General features: G+C 46.3%; 1 protein-coding gene across 33 annotated transcripts in view; it reads left to right on the top strand.

Annotated features, from left to right (window-relative positions):
* The first annotated feature begins 13,387 nt into the window (after nt 1-13,387).
* Nucleotides 13,388-22,175, top strand: part of MAP4K4 (mitogen-activated protein kinase kinase kinase kinase 4) — a 195,754-nt gene continuing 186,966 nt past the window's right edge. For all 33 annotated transcript variants that reach the window (XM_030828543.1, XM_030828551.1, XM_030828555.1 and 30 more), the window contains exons 1-2: nt 13,388-13,827; nt 14,162-14,227. In XM_030828543.1, coding sequence (XP_030684403.1) covers nt 13,771-13,827; nt 14,162-14,227 — 123 coding nt within the window. In that variant the 5' untranslated portion in view covers nt 13,388-13,770. The remainder of the gene's footprint in view (nt 13,828-14,161; nt 14,228-22,175) is intronic.

Genomic DNA, 22,175 nt, shown 5'->3' with positions numbered 1-22,175 from the left:
TTTCCCTGCCTCAGCCTCCGGAGTAGCTGGGACTACAGGCAGGCGCCACAACGCCCAGCTAATTTTTCTGTATTTTAGTAGAGACCGGATTTCATCATCTGGGCCAGGATGGTCTCGATCTCTGACCTCGTGATCTGCCCGTCTCAGCCTCCCAAAGTGCTGGGATTACAGGCGTGAGCCACCGCGCCCGACCTGACCTGGGGTTTTATATGTTGGCATGCCTTGGGGGTCTGGGGTGGAGGTGGGGTTGCCTGCCTTCTTTCCTAATTCTTCCCTTGGGGTGGGCTGCCCGCATGCGCAGTGGCCTGCTAGCCCTTGGGAGGGGACCATGCACATTGTGTTTACTGGAGTTGCACACATGCTCGCCTGAGGCGTCCTTCCCTTACCAGTCTAGCATTCCTAGAGGAAGGTCGTGTACCAGTTAAACTAACATTTTGTCTCTCAATGTGCATGATTAAGCCCACTCGTCCAACTCCTGAAATCTTATGGGAAGCTGCTGATCACCAGTTTTAGGTGTTTTTTGTTTTGGGAGATGGCCCTTCCCTGGTGCCTGCTGTGACCAATTATTATTTTAGAGAGACAGTTAACAAAACCGTCTGACCATCACTTGATGGTCCCCTGACATTCCTGGTGTGTGTACCTGCGTGTGCGCAGGGGTGGGGGTCAAGGTGGGGAAGTGGGGTGGGATGGGAGTTGGGGGAGCCCTCTTCTGCCTCGCTCATACCTGTCTAGCTACCTACTGTAACAATAGGTCATACTGGAGTAGGGTGGGCTCTTAATCCAATATGACTGGAGTCCTTGTAAGAAGACAGCCATGTGAAGACACAGACACACAGGGTGAGCAGCATGGGATGACAGAGGCAGAAATGGGAGTGATGCAGCTGCAAGCTGAGGAACAGCACATGCTGGCAACCCCCAGAAGCCAGGAAGAGGCAAGGAAGGACCCCCTTCCAGGCTTTAGAGGGAGCAGGCCCTGCTGACCCCTTAATCTCAGACTCCCAGCCTCCAGGACTATAAGGCAACACAGTTCTGCTGTTTTAAGCCATGCAGTCTATGGTAATTTGAGTAGCCCTAGGAAATTAATACAATTACTTTATTTCATTTTATTTTAAAAGCTATTTAAGGCCGGGTGCAGGGGCTCACGCCTGTAATCCCAGCACTTTGGGAGGCTGTGGTGGGTGGATCACCTGAGGTAAGGAGTTCAAGACCAGCTTGGCCAAAATGGTGAAACCCCTGTCGCTACGGAAAAAAAAAAAATATTAGCCAGGCGTGGTGGTGCAGGCCTGTAATCCCAGCTACTCGGGAAGGCTGAGGCAAGAGGATCACTTGAACCAGGGAGGTGGAGGTTGCAGTGGGCTGAGATTGCACCTCTGCACTCCAGCCTGCGCGACAGAGTGAAACTCCGTCTTGAAGAAAAAAAAAATTCACATTTTGAAAGGAAAAAAAACAGTTTTGTCAGTGAAAAACTACTAAAATTTCATGTATTTCTGGCCATTATCTTTCCTCTGAATAGTTTTAAAATTTTACATAGCTATGACCATAATCTCATACAAATTTTGTAGTGATATTTTCAATTCATAACATTCATTCTGTTATTACAAACCTTTTGTAAATATCCTTTAAATTTTTCAATATAGTCAATGTTACCTAGATTATTGTTCAGCAGCTTTTTTTTCTATTTCTATTTTTATTATTATAGACAGTGTCTTGGATCTGACTCTTGAAGGAGTTAAAAATGCTTTTGATTATCCTATCAGTTCCGTAAAATGTGCTCTGAGCAAAATAGGAGGTACGTTATTTAATTAAAAAGCAGGCTACCAAATAGGCCCTAATAGACTGAGCTCACATTTAAATAAACTGGAATGGGGTCACAACTCACTCTCAGGTCTATGTGTTAGTATGAGAACGAAGTGTCAGATAGTTAATGCATACTTAGTCCAAATGTGTCTGGAATTGGCGGGTTCTTGGTCCCCCTGACTTCAAGAATGAAGCTGCGGACCCTCGCGGTGAGTGTCACAGCTCTTAAGGCGGCGCGTCTGGAGTTGTTCGTTCCTCCCGATGGGTTCGTGGTCTGGCTGGCTTCAGGAGTGAAGCTGCAGACCTTCGCGGTGAGTGTTACAGCTCATAAACGCAGTGTGGACCCAAAGAGTGTGCAGCAGCAAGATTTATTGCAAAGAGGGGAAGAACAAAGATTCCACAGTGTGGAAGGGGACGCGAGCGGGTTGCCACCGCTGGCTGGGGCAGCCTGCTTTTATTCTCTTATCTGGCCCCACCCACATCCTGCAGATTGGTAGAGCCGAGTGGTCTGTTTTGAAAGGGTACTGATTGGTGCCTTTACAATTCCTGAGCTAGACACAAAGGTTCTCCACCTCCCCACCAGATTAGCTAGATACAGAGTGTCGACACAAAGGTTCTCCAAGTCCCCACCAGAGTAGCTAGATACAGAGTGTCAATTGGTGCATTCACAAACCCTGAGCTAGACACAGGGTGCTGATTGGTGTGTTTACAAACCTTGAGCTAGATACAGAGTGCCGATTGGTGTATTTACAATCCCTGAGCTAGACATAAAGGTTCTCCACGTCCCCACCAGACTAAAGCCCAGCTGGTTTCACCCAGTGGATCCCGCACGGGGGGCTGCAGGTGGAGCTGCCTGCCAGTCCCGCGCCGTGCTCCTGCACTCCTCAGCCCTTGGGTGGTGGATGGGACTGGGTGCCATGGAGCAGGGGGCGGTGCTCGTCGGGGAGGCTTAGGCTGCACAGGAGCCCACGGAGGCGGGGGGAGCTCAGGCATGGCGGGCTGCAGGTCCCGAGCCCTGCCCCACGGGGAGGCAGCTAAGGCCCCGCAAGAAATCAAGGGCAGTGCCGGTACGCTGGCACTGCTAGGAGACCAGTACAACCTCCGCAGCCGCTGGTCCGGGGGCTAAGCGCCTCACTGCCCAGGGCCGGCAGGGCCGGCATGGCCGGCCAGCCACTTCAAGTGCGGGGTCTGCCAAGCCCACGCCCACCCGGAACTCGCGCTGACCTGCAAGCACCGCGCGCAGCCCCGGTTCCCGCCCGCGCCTCTCCCTCCACACCTCCTCGCAAGCTGAGGGAGCCGGCTCCGGCCTTGGCCAGCCCAGAAAGGGGCTCCCACAGTGCAGCGGCGGGCTGAAGGGCTCCTCAAGTGCCGCCAAAGTGGGAGCCCAGGCCGAGGAGGCGCCGAGAGCGATGGAGAGCTGTGAGGACTGTCAGCACGCTGTCACCTCTCACCAAGATACCAGGTTGGGTGATGTAACCACTATGACAGGGTAGATTCTGGTAAAACCAAATCCAAAGCCCAGGTTCCTGGATTCCCTCCCTTGCACCATTTCTTTTTTTTTTTTTTTTTTTTTGAGATAAGAGTCTCACTCGGTCGCCCAGGCTGGAGTGCAGTGGTGCGATCTCGGCTCACTGCAAGCTCCACCTCCCAGGTTCATGCCATTCTCCTGCCTTAGCCTCCTGAGTAGCTGGGACTACAGGCGTCCGCCACCACGCCCGGCTAATTTTTTTTTTTTTTTGTATTTTTAGTAGAGACGGGGTTCACTGTGTTAGCCAGGATGGTCTCGATCTCCTGACCTTGTGATCCGCCTGCCTTGGCCTCCCAAAAGTGCTGGGATTACAGGCGTGAGCCACCGCACTCGGCCCCTCCCCTGCGTCATTTCTATTTCTTTACTCAGGTCATGGCAATGATTCCAAAAAATGTTTAAAGTTGACATAGTTTGGATATTTTTCCCGACCCAAACCACATGTTGAATTGTAACCCCCAATGAAGGAGGTGGGGCCTGGTGGGAGATGTTTGGATCATGGGGGTGGATCCCTCATGGCTTGGTGCCGTCTTCAAGACAGTGAGTGAGTCATTGTGAGATCTTTTAAAGTGTGTTGCAGGGCTGGGCATGGTGGCTCTTGCCTGTAATCCTAGTCCATTGGGAGGCTGAGGCGGGTGGATTGCTGAGTTCAGAAGTTCGAGACCAGCCTGGGCAACATGGTGAACATGGTGAAACCCTGTCTCTAATTAAAAAAAAAAAAAAATTAGCCAGGCGTGATGGCATGCACACCTGTGGTCCCAGCTACTTGGGAGGCTGAGGCAAGAGAATCGCCTGAACCGAGGAAGCAGAGACTGCAGTGAGCTGAGATCATGCCACTGCACTCCAGCCTGGGTGACAGAGTGAGATTCTGTCTCCAAAATAATAATAATAAATAACAACAATAATAAGATAAACATGTGTTACACCTCTCCCCCACTCTCTCTTGCTCCTGCTTTTGCCATGTGATGTGCCTGCTTCTACTTCGCTTTCTGCCATGAATAAAAGCTCCCTGAGGCCTCCCCAGAAGCCAAGCGATGTCAGCATCATGCTTGTACAGCCTGCAGAACTGTGAGCCAATTAAACCTCCTTAGAAATTACCCAGTCTTGGGTATTTCTTTGCAGCAAACAAGAACAGCCTAATACAAATGTGTTGCTTAGTTTTGAGCTCATCAAAAATATATTTAATAGATATCTCTGCCATGTGATTATGCAAGTCTTGGTTTCAAGTACACTTTAACTCAGGGTTTTTAAACTTCTCTTAGCAGTGGAAATCTCATCTTAAAAAATATTATGAACATTCGTAATTTATAAAATCTAAAAAAGCAGAACTTGTGTGGTGGAAGAAGGGAGGGCCGGGCAATTAGCTCAGCAGTCCTATTACTAGCTCCTCAGACCTCCCCTGGAATATTCAGGAGGACCTGAACCATCTGTAGGGAACCTTAGGGCACTGAGGAACACAGTTTGTACAACAGAACACATATTCTATTTTTCATCCACTCTGCATGGAACGGCAGGGCAGAAAGGGACATTCTTAGAGGTCTGATTCTTTCTAAACAATTAATAGTTCTGAAAAATAGCTTTGAAATTTTTTTCTAGATAACTGGTTCTCTCTTCTGAGTGCCTGACTTGTTCTCAGTTCCTGGAAATTTCAAAATGAGTGGTGACATTTATCAGTGGCGTATGTTGAGGCCATGTCCATATCATTCCATCTTTAATTCCTCTTGCTGTCTACTGACATCCGGCTTCCCCTGCATTTTCTCTTATCTATGTAACTAAAGAGCTAAGCTATGACTCTAAAGATGATGCTTGTGTGACAACTCTCCACAAGTACTATTTCAAATCTGAATATATATATTCTTACAACCCAGGCAGCAAATAGTGATAAGTTCCAATGCAATAAAAGATGCAATGCTGTGAGAATAAGTAGCCCTTCCTTTTTGTGACTCTGAGTTGCATTTCCAGGAGTTGTAGACTTTGTACCCATCCAGACACACTTTGTTTTCTTTTATTTTTTCTTTTTTTTTGAGACAGAGTTTCACTTTTGTCACCCAGGCTGGAGTGCAATGGTGCAATCTCAGCTCATTGCAACCTCAACTTACTGGGTTCAAGCAATTCTTCTGCCTCAGCCTCCCGAGTAGCTGGGATTACAGGCACCCACCACCACGCCCGGTTAATTTTTGTCTTTTTAGTAGAGATGGGGTTTCACTATGTTGGCCAGGGTGGTCTCAAACTCCTGACCGCAGGAGATCTGCCCCCTCAGCCTCCCAAAGTTACAGGCATGAGCCACTGTGCTTGGCCCAGACACACTTTCTCATCCAATTCTTTCCCTCCACCAACACCTCCCTACTCCTCAACTCCCAAATAACCTCCTGGAGTTGTCTGTAGCCAAGAATTAGGACAAATCCAGGTGACCCATGTCAGTCCTGCTGGTCTCTTCACCCAGTTTTTACTATCTTTTCTAACTAGTTGCCCACAGAATATAGAATGAAGATATGGAAAAGAAGATGAAGATAATTATGTTTATTTAAAACAGCAAGAAACACTTCAGAGTCTGTAATTTATAAACATGGCATTTTCAGTTCATAGTTTATCGTTGGTATGTCACCACTTAATCTTTTGTTATAGGACATATTTTAGAAGGTTTTGAGATTGGAATCACTATAATTAACTGAAAACTGTAAATCAATAGGATAGGTGAGCTTGCAGTATCACTAATGGAGCCTTGTGGTTCATTCATTTTTAAAGGGATCAACTTGATTATGACTGAACCTCCTCTTCAATGAGGGCTCTTATGCATGGTGGCCAGGATCTGATGCATGATGTTCCAACTCATGATTCTATTTCAGTTGTGATATATTAAATGTCTGAGCATAAGAGAGGACCACTGGTCTGGTCAATTTTGAGATTTAGCCGCACAGGGTGAGGACACAAATATTTGACCAAGTGTGAATAAAAGTCCATTATCTCCTTAGCTAGCAGGTCTAGCTCAGCCTTTCCTTGGCAGAGTCCCTGATTCCCTTCACCCAAGCACCTAACAAAACTAGACAAACCTGACAATCATTAACATCCTCATCCGGCTTTGCCCAACTACTTCCTACAATCCCATCTAGATTTCCAAAGCTAGGGCTATCTCTGACCCAATCTTTGAGGCCCTTTGAGGATTTCACAGGTAAAGGACTTTATACTATTTAACTTAATTTAAGCAATCCTGATATATAAAAATTTATATAAATTTATAAAAAGGATAAGTTAAGAAACAGTAATTCTCCTTATAAAATGTTTCAAATAGGTCTTCTATAAATAGCAAGTTCCTCTGCATTTAAAATACTATTCTGGGCCAGGCACGGTGGCTCATGCCTGTAATCCCAGCAGTTGGGAAGGCTGATGTGGGTAGCTCACTTGAGCCCAGGAGTTCATGACCAGCCTGTGCAACATAGCAAAACCCTGTCTCTACAAAAAAAAATACAAAAATTAGTCGGGTGTGGAGCCGCACACCTGTAGTTCCAACTACTCGGGAGGCTGAAGTGGGAGGACTGCCTTAGCCCAGGAGGTTGAGGCTATGGTGAACCATGATTGTGCCACTGCACTCCAGCCTGGGTGACAGAGACCCTGTCTCAACAAACAAAACAAAAAACCCAAACAACAACAACAACAAGAAAAACACAGTAAATTCCTATTCTTTTTTTTTTTTTTTTAAACTGGGGTCTTGCTTTGTTGCCCAGGCTGGAATGCAGTGGTGCAGACATAGCTCATTGCTGTCTTGAATTTCTCGGCTCAAAGGATCCTCCTGCCTCATCCTCCTGAGCAGCTGGGACTACAGGTGTGCACCACCATGCCCAGCTAATTAAAAAAAAAAAATTTGTGTGTGTCGGGTCTCACCACCTTGCCCGGGTTGTCTGGAACTCCTGGGCTCAAGCGATCCTCCTGCCTCAGCCTCCCAAAGTGTTAGGATTACAGGTGTAAGCCACCATGCCTAGCTTATTCTGTTTTTTATAAAATGTTCACAAAAACCTTTTCCATGAATAAACCTGTTTTTAAAAAAGTTTTCTAGCAAGCTAAGTTCATCTAGCCCAGCTGCCTGCAGTGGTAACCTGCTCACTAACACTCATTAGCTCATCCCCATTCCATTTTTCACTTTCCCTTCTCTTTGACTTGTGCTTCTGGGATCGTCTCCCAAATAAACTGCACCAAAATTCTTGTCTCAGGATCTGTCTTTGAGAGACCCAAACTAAGCTAACTTCCTCTTGGCAGACGTGGCAACGTCCATGGCTCTGGTGGTTAGGGTAGGGTGTTGGAGCTGCCCTGTCTGCTGCTTCTTTTCCTGCCCTTTGTTCTGTTTCTGCATCCCACACCTTCCATCCTGTTGTGCACTAGAGTAGTTGCTTCCTTTTAATTCAACTGAGGCACTAGTTAAAAAGACTTTGAATCTACCAATGGTCATAGATGGTCTTTCAAGAGCTGAACCTGGCTGCCAAATCTACAGTACTATCCATGTACCATTAACAACTTTCATCACTCATGCCACTGTCTTCCACCCTGGCTAAGAGATGTGAACTGTCATATGGTTGAGGCCAGGGTTGAACAGATCAGTGTCTCAAAGGCTCTCAGAGGACCTTTCGATCATTTCATCTAATCCCCTAATCTCACATGTTAGAAAACGGAGGGGCAGAGAAGATGAGCATTTGCTCAACACGTTGTCAACCAGTGAATAAAAAATCAGGTCTGTGGCCGGGCGTGGTGGCTCACGCCTGTAATCCCAGCACTTTGGGAGGCCGAGGCGGGCGGATCACGAGGTTAGGAGATCCAGACCATCCTGGCTAACACGGTGAAACCCCGTCTCTACTAAAAATACAAAAAATTAGCCAGGCGTGGTGGTGGGCGCCTGTAGTCCCAGGTACTCGGGAGGCTGAGGCAGGAGAATGGCTTGAACCTGGGAGGTGGAGCTTGCAGTGAGCCGAGATTGCGCCACCGCACTCCAGCCTGGGCGACAGAGCGAGACTCCGTCTCAAAAAAAAAAAAAAAAAAAAAATCAGGAGGTCTGCGCTCTTCCCTTTTAAGCTTTTTCTGAACCCACCCCATTTCTTTGCTTGTTTGCCTCATTACGCTTGCTCACCAATACTTTATTTCCAGTTGACCTAAGTCCTCAATGAGTTATGTCTATGCAATCCTCTGCCCTCCTTACCCTGCCCCATTTTGAGGTTGAAAATCTATTTCCCACCACATTTTTCAACAAAGTAAAACCTAGGCACTAAAGTGGTGGACAGGAGGTTGTTGCTGTTCACTTAAGGCTCTTGCATGATTAAGCTCTCCCTAGAATTTGTGTGTGGGTGTGAGAGGACTGCCAGTTTGGTCCATTGTACCCCAGGAAGATAAGCATTCATAGCTCATGGCCTGCCGAGCTCAGGAGAAGCTCATCTGCCATCCAAACTCTGGGGAGCCAAGGCTAGGCTGTTTCTCACTTGATCTAATTGATCATCTGGGTTCTGTTTTCAATTGTGACACTGGGTCCCTGCCTCAGCTTTGCTTTCTGGTTCCACCTAACATGTCTCGCTTTCTTGCTTTCCTTCTTTCTTTCTCTCTCTCTGTCTTGATGGAGTCTCGCTCTGTTGCTGAGGTTGGAGTGCAGTGGCACGATCTTGGCTCACTGCAACCTCCGCCTCCCAGGTTCAAGCAATTCTTCTGCCTCAACCTCCCGAATAGCTGGGATTACAGGCACGCATCACCACTCCTGACTAATTTTTGTATTTTTAGTCGAGACAGAGTTTCACCATATTGGCTAGGCTGGTCTCGAACTCCTGACTTTGTGATCCACCTGCCTCGGCCTCCCCAAAGTGCTGGGATTATAGGCATGAGCCACCATGCATGGCTGGCCTTCCTTCCTTTCTCTCGCTTTCTTACTTTTTTTTTTTTGAGAGAGTCTTGCTCCATTGCCCAGGCTGGAGTGCAGTGGAGTATAGTGGTGCAATCTTGGCTCACTGCAACCTCTACCTTCCGGGTTCAAGTGATTTTCTTGCCTCAGCCTCCCAAGTAGCTGGGACTACAGGTGCAGACCACCACCATGCCTGGCTAATTTTTGTGTTTTTAGTAGAGATGGAGTTTCTCCATGTTGGCCAGGTTGGTCTCGAACTCCTGGGCTCAAGTGATCTGCCTGCCTCAGCCTCTCAAAGTGCTGGGATTACAGGCGTGAGCCACAATGTCCAGCCATCTTGCTCTGTTTCTCAAAGTTCTCTGAACTGAGTCCTCTGCCCAGTGGGACCAGTCTCCTCATTCTTTTAACTTCTTATTCTTTGTCCAAGCAAGCTATATTGTTCTCCTCCCCATGTAAAATGTCAAATTGGTATTTATTTTCCACTGTATCACCTTGATTGTCCTTTTGGGTGGATTTATTTTGTGTCCTCAACAGATTATTAAGGACAAAGGCAGTGACAAGTCTACCTCCTGGCATCATGTACTGCACACAGCTTATTATGAACTGAGCACTTGTGTCCCCTCCCCCAATCCCTCCATTCATTTGTTGAAGCTCCAATCCCTAGTGTGGCTGTGTTTGGAGACAGGGCCTCTAAGGAAGTAATTAAGGTTAAGCAAGGTCTTAAGGGTGGGGCCCTGATGGATAGGATTAGTGCCTCATAAGAGACACCAGAGAGCTCATTCTCCTCAAGCGTGCTGAGGAAAGGCCATGTGCAAACATAGTAAGGAGGCTGCCTGCTAGCCAGAAAGAGAACCCTCACCAGAAATCGATTTGGTGAGAACTCTGATCTTGGACTTCTAGCCTCCAGAACTGCAAGAAAATAATTTTCTGTTATTTGAGCCACCCAGGCTGTAGTATTTTGTAATGGCAGCCCAAGCTAATACATGGGTGTTGATTGAAAACATGGCCCCTATGCTGGGCGCTAGAGTGGAGTTTCAAGCTCGGCATGTGTACACTGCTCCTGCATGAAAAGGTAATTAACTTTGGTTTTGGGTTCAAAACTAAATCTTCCTTTATCGCTACCATTTAATAATTCCCATCCTTTACTCTGTTGTGACAGCATCCTCCCAAGTGTGGACATCCTCCCAAGCTCTGAACCACAAACAAATCTCTTACTTTTCTACACTGCCTTCTGGCATCATATGAGATGCCAAGCCTTAGAGAATCTACTGTCTCAAGACCTCTTGTATTAATATCTCCTGTCACCCTTTATTACCCTGGCGTAGGCTCTTGCCTCTTGCTTGTTCTTCTCATTTCCAGTCTTCATCTGATATGCAGAGGAGGAAAAGGAGGCTCAGAAGAAACACATGCAAGGTTGCACAACTGACCAATAACTAGGGTTCAAACCCAGTTCAATTTTGCCCCAAATCCAGCATACTTTCCACTAGACCTGTTTAGTACTCTTTCCATCTTGCTAAAATCGACACTGTTCTGCTTTGTACTATGGTTATGAAGCTGTCTTATGCCCATTATCAGTGTGTAAGCTCTTTCAGGGTAGTCTGTCTTGATCTTCCTGATATCCCAGGCAATGGCTAAACCAATGCCTTGCATTGTGTAGGCACTTCCAGAATAGGTAATGACTCTAAAGTGGGAGATAATGGTCACAATGGTGATATAGACGATAGCAGCTTAGGAGAGAGACAGATTTAAAGAAAGCCTGCAGGAGAAGGAAGAGATGATTTTGAGTTGGGCTTGAGGTGATGAAGGAATTTGGATAGATGGAGAGGAAGGGGTGGTGTGAGGTGGGCTTCAATGTCATGGGTTTGGAGTTGAACCTGTGGAAGGAGGCTGCTTTGGAGGGGGCCCTGGCATTTCTGCATCAGTTCTAGTTGTGCACAGTGAGCAAGTTACTGAACTTTTTTAAGTGCTAGTTTTCTAACATATAAAGTGGGAATAATGGAGTGTCATTTGGAATTAAGAGCAGAATAATGAGATAATATATGTGAAGGACTTAGCACATTGTATCATCTATTATTAATAATAAACACTATTAAAATGTTAGCAACAGGCCAGGCATGGTGGCTCATGCCTGTAATCCAGCACTTTGGGAAGCTGAGGTGGGTGGATCACCTGAGGTCAGGAGTTCAAGACCAGCCTGGCCAACATGGTGAAACCCTGTCTCTACTAAAAATAAAAAATTAGCTGGGCATGGTGGCAGGCACCTGTAGTCCCAGCTACTGGGGAGGCTGAGGCTGGAGAATTGCTGGAACCCAGGAGGCAGAGGTTGCAGTGAGCTGAGAGCACTCCACTGCACTCCAGCTTGGGTGACAGAGCAAGATTCTGTCTCAAAACAAACAAACAAACAAACAAAAAGCAATGTTATCAATAGTAAGATAGCCTGAAAGTTCAGATGTGTTTCTGTCTAGTTCTCTAAGTAAATTATTTTATTTACACTCATAGATAATGCCATTGCTGCTGACAAAAACCTAAATTATCTAAAAGCACCAACACATTCATAGGAATACTTGGTTACTGTAATTTTCCTTATAAATGGATACCAGGAGCCCCTCAATATATTTTACCCTTACCAGGGATTCTCACAGTCAAAAATTTCGGAAGCCAAACTGTCGGGAAGCAGGAGAGTGCTATACATATTCTGGGTAGAGCTAACTTGGCTGAATCAGAGATCTGGATTTTGGGAACAGGCTAACCTGGTGAAAATCCCTGCTCCACTTCCAGGCTGTGCTTTTAAGGAATTTGGACATATTCCTTATCTTTCAGTACTTTGCTTTCTTTACCTAAAAAGAGGATAACATTCCTTCAAGGCTGTAAATAGAGTGCTGTGTGTAAAGGACTCGGCACAACGTGTTTGTGTGGGGGAGACACAGTATGTGCATAAGAATCGGTAGATGATGAAGGTGATGCTTATGAAAATCCAATCATGAATAGCCGGAGGCCACTTGTCAACGAGTGATCCCTCTAACAGCCACGTTAGCTTCACTGAGAACTTACACATGCACATTCTCAGGCCCATTGCAGACCTCCTGAAACGAGAACTCGGGAGGCAGGGCCAGGCAATTGGCACTTTGCCTGAAGCACTCACGTTTTGAGAACACCTGTCAGGTAACAGGGAACCACTGAAAGTTTTTGGACGGTGGAGGAATGCGATATAAATGACTGTTGATTCACTGGCATTAAAGTGCCTAACTACCGACTGGCTTCCGAGGTTGCCGGAAGAAACCTGTTGGTTGATCCTTAGTGATCTCCAGGTTACAAAACGCGGGTTGGTACTAAGGGCCCCAAATACAGTGCTCACCTACTGAGCGCAGCCAGGAGCGCAGCGCCAGACAATTCCAGGAGCTGTTTTGGATATGGCGGGGCAGCCCAGCGATGCTCAGCGAATCCCGCAACTACAACCACAACCGTACCACACATTTAGCCTGCAAAAGCAGAGAAAGGAAAAGAAAACCGTGCAGGGAAGCCGGAAACGAGGGACTTAAGGGTCTCCTCTGTAGGGGGTGGGAGAGAGGGGGATGGGGCGAGTGGGGCGAGGAGGGGGCGAGGATCGAGAGAGGCCCCTCCTCCGCTCGGCAACACCCGGTTCGGGTCTCTCTAGAGCCGGGGCGCGGTGGGCGGGACACACCCTTGCCCTGGGAGACGCGAGGGTCCATGGCCTCTTAGTGTCGGTCCAGCTCAGTTTCATGTCATTTGTTGTTAGCGCGAGGTAGGGGCGTTTCCCCACCCCAGCTCCTCCCCGGGGAAATCCCAGCCCGTTTCCTCCCCGCTCCTGCTGTTTTCCGGAGCGCCGTGCGGAGTCGAGCGCCGAGGCTCGACCTGGGCGCCCGGCGTCGTGTCGGGGCCGCTGCCCGCGCTGCCCGCCGGCGCGGCCATTGTTCGGTCCCCACCCCTGATGAATATTCACGCCGCGCGGGCGCCTCGGCCCGCGCCCTCCCCGGCAGGGCTCGGGGTGTGAGTGCGTTTCCGCCCGTTTTTCCTGCCTGAGGAGGAAAGGGGGAGCTGTTTTCTCTCCTCAGAATATATTTTTGTTGTCCCGTTTCTCCTCCTCCAGCGCCGCCGCCGCCCCCTCCCTCCCCACCTCGCTCCCCGCCTCCGCCTCCGCCTCCGCCTCCCGGGTTATCTTTGTCTCGCTGCCTCGCGCTCACTCGCTCAACTCTCGGCGCCGCCGCGGCCCCACGCTCCGGGCCCGTCCTCGAGGCGCGCGGCGCGGGGCGCGGGCGCCGGGGCCTGAGGCGGCGGGCGACGCCCGGGGGCCTGACGGCCGGCCCCGCGCCATGGTGTGAGCGCCGCCGCCGCCCGCGCACGCTCCGTCCGCCCTCCGCGCGGCCCGGCCGGCCGAGAGCCCTGAGCGGCCCGAGAGCGCAGCCGAGCCCGCCGCCGCCGCCCCCGGCCCCGCGAGTAGAGTCCCGGGCCGGCCCGGCTGCTGCGCGAGGAGCGCGGTCGGCGGCCTGGTCTGCGGCTGAGATACACAGAGCGACAGAGACATTTATTGTTACTTGTTTTTTGGTGGCAAAAAGGGAAAATGGCGAACGACTCCCCTGCAAAAAGTCTGGTGGACATCGACCTCTCCTCCCTGCGGGTGAGTGGGCCCGCGAGCGGGCGCGCGGGGAGCGGGCAGCCGGCAGCCGGCAGCCGGGGCCGCGCCCTGGTCGGCCGGGCGCTTGGGCGCCGCCGTGGGCAGAGCCGCGGGCGCGGCGGCCCCTTTGTCTGCTTGTGCGGGCTGGTGCGGGGCGGGCGCTACCTTCCACCGCCCCAACGCCCCGAGCCTGCCGCGCAACCCCCGGGCGCTGGGGGACCGCGCGGGGCGAAGCCTACCTCTTTTGTCACCGCCCTTTCTCTCCAACTGCCCTGCTTGATTTATTCATTTTTTTGTCTTCTTTTAAATGATAACCCCTCCCCTCCTTCCTCTCCAGGATCCTGCTGGGATTTTTGAGCTGGTGGAAGTGGTTGGAAATGGCACCTATGGACAAGTCTATAAGGTCGGTGTGGGCGCCTTCTTTGTTTCCCATGGCATGTGGAAACTTCTTGTTGGGGGACGAGGAGAGGGTGATAAACATGCTGACTGGAGGCCACGCCGCTTGGCCAAAATTGGGAGAGGGGTTTCGCCTTGTAGTCCCTCTGTTTTTGCACACTTGAGTTTATATTCAGACTGGCCTTAAAAGACCTCATTTCCTGGCTTTGAGATAAGGAAATAAGCTACACTCTTAGGCATGCACTTTATTTCGATAAAATGGAAAAGCATTTTTTAAAAATAAGGCAACCTGAATTTTTTCTTTTTTTCCCCAAATCTGGCCTTCTGAGTTTGTGTGTAAATTAAAATACAGTGGAGGCGGGCCTTGCCTCTGACGATCCTAAACCACTGCTTTGGCCGTCGTGAAAATTGTCATCATGTTTCAGCCTCCACTCAGTGCTTGCCAGTTGCTCAAGGTGGGGAGTTTGGCGTTACCTGGGAATACTTTATAACTGTGGCTGTCATCCTTTCTATTGATGGATACGTATTTTGGGGAAGCAGGGAGGAGTGTGTGTTTGGGCAACAGCAGCAGGAAGAATTACAGTGTGGGGATTATAAAATCTGAATTCCAGGAATAACCTGTTTGACAGCTGTGTAATTGAAACAGAAATGACGGAGAGCGAAGAGAATATAGAGGATGCCCTGGTTTCACACCCACCCAGGTCTTTCTCTTTTTTAAAAATTTTAACACCCACCCTCCACCCCAGCGATAAATGAAACTAGCAAATCTGGAGACTGAGTCTGCGCTGAGTAGCTGACACCTGATGTGACTAACAGTGTTCATTTTATACATTGCACAGTCTAGAGATTATGAAAGATACGTAGGGAATGGAGGCGCAGGCCTTGAAAATTCAGAACAGAATGTTAAATTCTTCCTGTCTTGATTTGTTTCTCATTACTGACCGTTTTCTAAAAGTTTAATCTGCACTGGGGGAGTGTTCTGTTAGAGTCGGTACAAGGTTAGGGAAGCAGGGCTCTGTGGTTCACCATGAAGAATTGTCATTGTCTCATTAAAAATGGGTGGAGTTGGGGGGGTTGGAAGCCGACTGTAGACCTTTTCTTAGGCTAGATTAAGTGTGGATCTTATTGTCTCTTTTCTGCGTTGTGAGTAGAGTTTATCACTTGAACGCCTCTCATCAGCCTAGACTTCTAGCCTGGGTACTTTACTGACTGGACTGTGGTCCAAACTTGGGTCAGTATTCTTAGATGATCTCAAGTGTATTAGCTTGTGTTTTGTTGGTTAACTGTTGGGGCCGGGGCCAGATTTTTGAATTTGAAAGAGAGCCCCGTTAACTCAGCTTGCCCGGCTCAACTGAATTTGGAAGGCTTTGGAAAATTTTGGAAAAGATTGTGTTGCAACTCACTGAGTGGTTGGTAACTGGCTAAAAGACATTCTCCCCGGTCTCTTGTTTGTTTAAGCACCAGTCATTTTTTTTCTAACCCAGTTTTTTTCTCGCCAAATCTAAGTGGTGATTGTAGTCTTCCAAGTGAATTAGCCAGAGCTTGTTTTTGACCTGGCTACACAGTAGTTGGATTGTTTGTGTCTTATTTGGTCAGCATGGATGTTAAGGGCAGAGAAGAAGTAAGCTTGAAGGCAATATAGTCTTTAAACCTTAAGATAAAGGAAAGAATGAAACCCCAGTTTGTCTTTATTGGTTTTAAGAGGTGGGAGCTGTTTATGGTAAGAGTTTAGTCAGGTTCATTGTTATTTCCCCTCATTGCCATTTTGGTTCCATTCCCCCCAACCTTTCCAAGCTTTTGAACTAGGTTTGCTGAGTGCTATGTTTGGCAAGTATTTGGGATACTGGCATGACACAGCTCTCTGACTACAAAGTCGGTACAGTTGAGAATTTCTCTAATTATGCAAACCTAGGGAATTAAATCTGTGCAAAAGTTGCCTACAGTCCAGAACAAAATAGTGCCTGAGATTTTGCTCATAAGCAGTTACATTTTTATATTATTATGGAAAATTTCTAACATAAAGACTAGAGAGCTCAGTTTATAAGCAGATGACTAATCTTGTCTCTTGATTCTTCTCTGTATTCTTCTTCTCCTTTATTTTAATGTAAACCCCAAATGCTATTGCAGCCGTAAATACTTTAGAATGTTTGTTTTTTACACAATCACATTGCTATCACACTTAGAAAAATGTCTTATATTCACTGTTAACATTTTCCTGATTGTCTCATGCATCAGTAAAATGTTTTTTTACTATAACAAGAAGTTCTTTAATGTTTACAAGCAGGTACTGGGAACTTCAATCTTAGAGGTGATGAAAATAGCAGAACATCTCTTTTTTCCTCTTTTTAACTATTTAATTTCTAGAACCATTTACAATTCATAGGAGTTAATTTAGGATTTTTGTTGGTATGATTTGCTTGTGGTAGATTTGGGATTACATTATTAACACTTTAGAGTTTGTTTATTGCTGCTAAACATCCTTTAGGATGAATAGCATTAAAGTTTGAAAAATATTTGTTGCTGAATTGTTATTTATAAAAGGGTCTTTATTTTTAAATATAATTTCAGGTAAAAAAAATCTGTAAGCTGAACAACTTGTAGTAATTTATTTTAGTGTCCTATTTTCTATTTTTCATTAGCGCAGAGGTTGCTTATTTTGAGGCAACTATATTTACATGAAGTGAGTGAGTTGAAAGAGAGTTTTCCGAGATTTGATATGTCGTATGAAATAGCTTTTTTTGGGGCAAACGACTCCCCTGCAAAACTGTGCTAATGGTAGATCCCTTATTTATGGAAGAAAGGGAGGGGGGGGGTGTATGTGTGGCGGTAGGGCTAAGAGTTACCTTTGGGAATTTCAAGGAGATATTATTTGGACTTGAGGAGAGACATCTTTAAGCATTGAGGAACCACTGAAAGGTTTTTTTGGAATTGGGGATCCCTGAGAGTGGGGGACTCGATCCAGTTTTTTGGGGGATAACTTTGAATTTTCTGTATCTCTGACAACAGTGGTAAATGGTCTGGTATAGTTGAACGTTGAACAGTATATAACTGCATCTTAAGGAGGTGAAAAACGGCATATTCTGTTTAGAGAAATTTATTTTCACCCTTAGGTTTTTGAGAGAAGGATACTCATAAACTTAAAATTGTAAATTTCTCTTCACAAGGTTACATTCAGAGTACCATATATTTATAAAAGAAGTGTCTGGTATGATCAGTGAGGAGAATGATAGTGTGAAAAATTAAAACCAGAAATAAATCAAGTTTGTTTCCATGTTATTTTGGATTTTATTGTTATTTTCAGACGGAGATTTGCTCTGTAGCCCAGGCTGGAGTGCAGTGGCACCATCTCCGCTCACTGTAACCTCCGTCTCCTGGTTTCAAGTGATTCTCCTGCCTCAGCCTCCTGAGCAGCTGGGATTACAGGTGCGTGCCATCACGCCTAGCTAATGTTTGTATATAGAAACAGGGTTTCACCATGTTGGCTAGGCTGGTCTTGAACTCCTGGCCTCAAGTGATCTGCACGCCTCGGCCTCCCAAAATGCTGGGATTGTATACAGGCATGAGCCACTGCACCCGGCCTTATTGTTATTTTAAATATTTATTTGACCATTTTTGTGTTCTTCTTGGGGTAACTACTGTTATTTTGCATTTTGTGAGCATGTGATGGCTGGTGTTCCAAATGTCTTGAATAAAAGATTGTCAGCCGGGCGCGGTGGCTTACGCTTGTAAATCCCAGCACTTTGAGTGGCCCAGGCAGGCGGATCACCTGAGGTCAGGAGTTCGAGACCAGCCTGGCCAACATGGTGAAACCCCGTCTTTACTAAAAATACCGAAAAATTAGCCGGGTGTAGTGGCAGGTGCCTGTAATCCCAGCTACTCAGGAGGCTGAGACAGGAGAATCACTTGAACCTGGGAAGTGGAAGTTGGAGTGAGCCGAGATTGTGCCGTTGCACTCCAGCCTGGGCAACAAGAGTGAAACTCTGTCTCAAAAAAAAAAAAAGAAGATTGCCAGCCTGAGGACAATTCTGAGTCTTGGAGGCCTGACAGAGGGGAAATCCGGTAACAGTAACGTGGAAGTCAGGGAGTTTAGAATCCAGCAGGTAAAATGTCAGAAATCAAGGTTCACTCAAAGGAGGGACCATAGATTTTATAGAAGACTGACCCATTCTGATCTTGTCATTGGAGGAAGGGTATAATGTGGACCTTGGAGATTGAGGACGAGGGTACCCTAGGTCCAAAGACCTTGATGGTAAGGGGAGCTAACACTAAGAGTTTGCTCTTTCGACGCCCATTTGACACTGTGCTAATGGTAGACCCCTCATTTATTGAAGAAAGGGAAGGGAGAGGTGTTTGTGTGTGGCAGTAGGGCTAAGAGTGACCTTTGGGAACGGTAGAAAGGTTAGGGAGTAGTGGGAATTTCAAGGAGGTATTATTTGGACTTGAGGAGAGACATCTTCTTTAAGCATTGAGGAGTCACTGAAAGATTTTGTTGGAATTGGAGATCCCTTAGAGTAGGGGACTTGATCCAGATGTGTGTTGGGAAGGAGCTGGTAAGATGGTTGGCCTTGGGCAGTGGTCCAGCGACAGGAGGTGAAGGCCGAGGCGGGATAGTGGCAGTGGTGGTAGAGAGGAGGAGAGGTTGGGGTGGATACTTGGGCATTACTCTTTGCTAGGTTTAACTTGTTGAATTCACTCGTTCTCTGCAGGCTTTGGTATGTCCCTTTAAGTGGTGGGTACACGGTTTGCCCACGGTATTAGGAGGAGCTTTGGGATTCCCAGCACTTTGGGAGGCCCAGACGGGCAGATCACCTGAGGTCAGGAGTTGGAGACCAGCCTAGCCAACATGGCGAAACCCCATCTCTACTAAAAAAACAAAAAAATTAGCCGGGCGTGGTGGCATATGCCTGTAATCCCAGCTACTTGGGAGGCTGAGGCAGGAGAATCGCTTGAACCTAGGAGGCGGAGGTTGCAGAGAACTGAGATCATGGCACTGCACTCCAGCCTGGGCAACAGAGTGAGACTCTGTCTCAAAAAAAAAAAAAAAAAAAAAAAAAAAAAAAAAGGGCGGGGGCGGGGTGGTTAAAGTGCTAAAATTGTTTTTGATTGCTCAGTGGTAAAGTGCCATATAGATTGTCTGGCTTTTAAAAATCATTAGGGGCCGGGCGCAGTGGCTCACACTTGTAATCCCAGCATTTTGGGAAGCCGAGGCAGGCGGATCCCAAAGTCAGGAGTTCAGGACCAGCCTATCAACATGGTGAAACCCCATCTGTACTAAAAATACAAAAATTAGCCTGGCATGGTGGCGCGTGCCTCTAGTCCCAGCTACCCAGGAGGCTGAGGCAGAAGAATTGCTTGAACTTCCCCAGGAGGTGGAGGTTGAAGTAAGCTGAGATAGCACCACTGCACTCTAGCCTGGGCGACAGAGCCAGACTCCTCCAAAAAAAAAATAAAATAAAAAAATTTGCATTTTGGAGCAAGTACTTAAACTTTTGTGAAGGATTCTCTAAATGTTGTCTTTTAAGTGTAGCATCTCTTGTTCTTAATTGGAGGTAAAGACATCCACTGGGGCAAAATGAATTTTGTAGAACTAGATGTTTTCATTAGGAGGAGATTGTATCAGCTGATCTGCCACTGAGAGGCATGTTCAGGCTTGTTCTGCGACATAGATTTCCTTCATGCTGGAAGATTCTGGACTCGGGCAAGGTGGGAGGAAGCCAGCCCTGTTGAGCAAGCCCTGCTCTCTTAAAGAGTTTCAACCCCAAACTTTCAAAAACTGTTTTACTAACTCAGAAACATCAAAAGCTCTACAGAAAAGCCAACCACCAAACAAAACCCTGCTGATGATGGGTTTTTAACTCCTTACTGCTTAAAACTTTGTGATAAATGTACATTCATTTGCCTAGCTGCAAACTCAATTTGTATTTTGCCTTTTTTCTTAAGCAATTTTTTATGTATATACATATATGTATGTGCGTGTGTGTGTATATATATATATATATATATTTTATTTTTTTTATTTTTATTTTTTTTTTTGAGACGGTGTCTCACTCTGTCGCCCAGGCTGGAGTGCAGTGATGCGATCTCAGCTCACTGCAAGCTCCGCCTCCCAGGTTCAAGCGACTCTCCTGAGTTGCTGGGACTACAGGTGCACGCCACCATGCCTGGCTAATTTTTGTATTTTTAGTAGAGATGGGGTTTCACCATGTTGTCCAGGCTGGTCTCGAACTCGAGTCAGGGTAAAGTTTTTAGACATACGGGGAAAGATGACTAGGAAGAAAATGGAGAAGGCCAAGGTAATCTTATATTTATTACCAGTGACCATTGTGGCAGCAATGGTTGTTAGGTTTTATAATGTTATATCACTGCTCACCAAACAGTTTGTTCTTTTGTTATGCAGCAGGTTCAGTAATAAGAGTTGGTGAGTATTATTCAGAAGAGAAGCTGCCTCTTGGGTTGAGTAATTAATAAAGTGATTCATTGGGAGGTAGTTTTTTTCTGTAAGAATCTCTAAGGAATGATCACAATGATAAGTTTTAGGACATCCCGTTTTAAAAACTGGACTCTTACAAACTTTGATATCTAGATAGCATTAGGTATAACTAAATTGGGGAGACAAAAGTGAAAAATGATTAACCATGCAAGGGTGGTTTCATGCAGGTACTGTGGATGTATGCTGGGCCCTGTTCTGAGAGTTAGATACACAGTGGTAAATGAAGCAGATGATATATCTACCCTTATGGAACTCAAGAAAAACGGGGATGGACACAAAATGCCAGATGTGGGATGTCAGTCATACATTCTGTGTTGTCTGCATCTCCCTGGGTCCTCTGCCCAGCACACGTGTGTTCAGACACAATGAATGCACTGACACATGGAAACAGCACATACTGCAATGTGTTCATTTTAAGTGGCTCAGCCTCATCAGCAGGGCTTCTCTGTGCTTTAAATTACAGTAAAAACAAATGAAAAGTGAAATGAAAAGGTAGACATATAAAATATCAGTCTACTTTTTTGACTTGCAGAATCTAAAGACGTTTTTCCCCTGTCAAATTGCTGTAAAAGTTTTTGTTTTTGTTTTCTTTTTAAAAAAGTATAAGAAACTCAGGTGGTATAAAAGTTTTTATATACTTTTAATTTCAGAAATGATATTGCTGTGGTCAGCAGACCACACTTTGAGGAACACTGAACTGGCAGGATTGAATTTGTAGCAGGGCTCTTAGTAGACTCTGGGTGGTTGGTGTGTTAGTGAGCTGGAGAATTGAGAACTGTTGTTTGTGCCTAGTAGTTGGTTCTCCCACCCTTTGAACATTGGGGAGCTAGAGCAGGTGCTGCTTACAGCTTTATGCTTTAGTGCCAAAACGTCTTTGACCCCTGTGCTTTGGAACTGTCTCAGATATGGCTAAATATGAACAAGTTATCCTATTAAATTTAAATAAGTGAAAGAAAAACCCCTCTTTTACATTATAACTTTAAAAAATCCTTCATATGATAAATAGGGCCTTAACTTACCAGTTATGAATCCATAGTTATAATCAAATGATACTAAAGTGCTCATATCAAAAGTTGGAGTCATCGTGTTCTCCAGAAGCATCTGTTTTCAGTGATTTTAGCTGCTACATCTGAAATTTACTGCTATATTTCTAAATTAGGTACTTATGTGGCCATTTCTTCATTTATCAGTTTTATACATTTATTGACTTCCTCTAGCAGTAGTTGTAGTTATTGAACTACTTAGTTCAATAGTAGTTGAATATTTAACTCCTATACTTGCTGCCTCCCTTAAGTGGGCATACCATAATTTTGGGTTAAAGTGATAGTTGTTTCTTTTATCATGACTATGTAAATACCATTTATATGTGAGCTAAACAGTCTCATACGATTACATTTCCTTTTTTAAACAACACCCCTACCCCCACATCGCTTTTAGTTTTTCATTTGCTTAGTTTTCTTTGTAC

This window comes from Nomascus leucogenys, chromosome 14 (assembly GCF_006542625.1).
Source record: "Nomascus leucogenys isolate Asia chromosome 14, Asia_NLE_v1, whole genome shotgun sequence".
NCBI classification, from domain to species: Eukaryota; Metazoa; Chordata; class Mammalia; order Primates; family Hylobatidae; genus Nomascus; species Nomascus leucogenys.
Note: the sequence above shows the minus strand (reverse complement) of the source record. Positions and strands in the feature narration are given on the sequence as shown.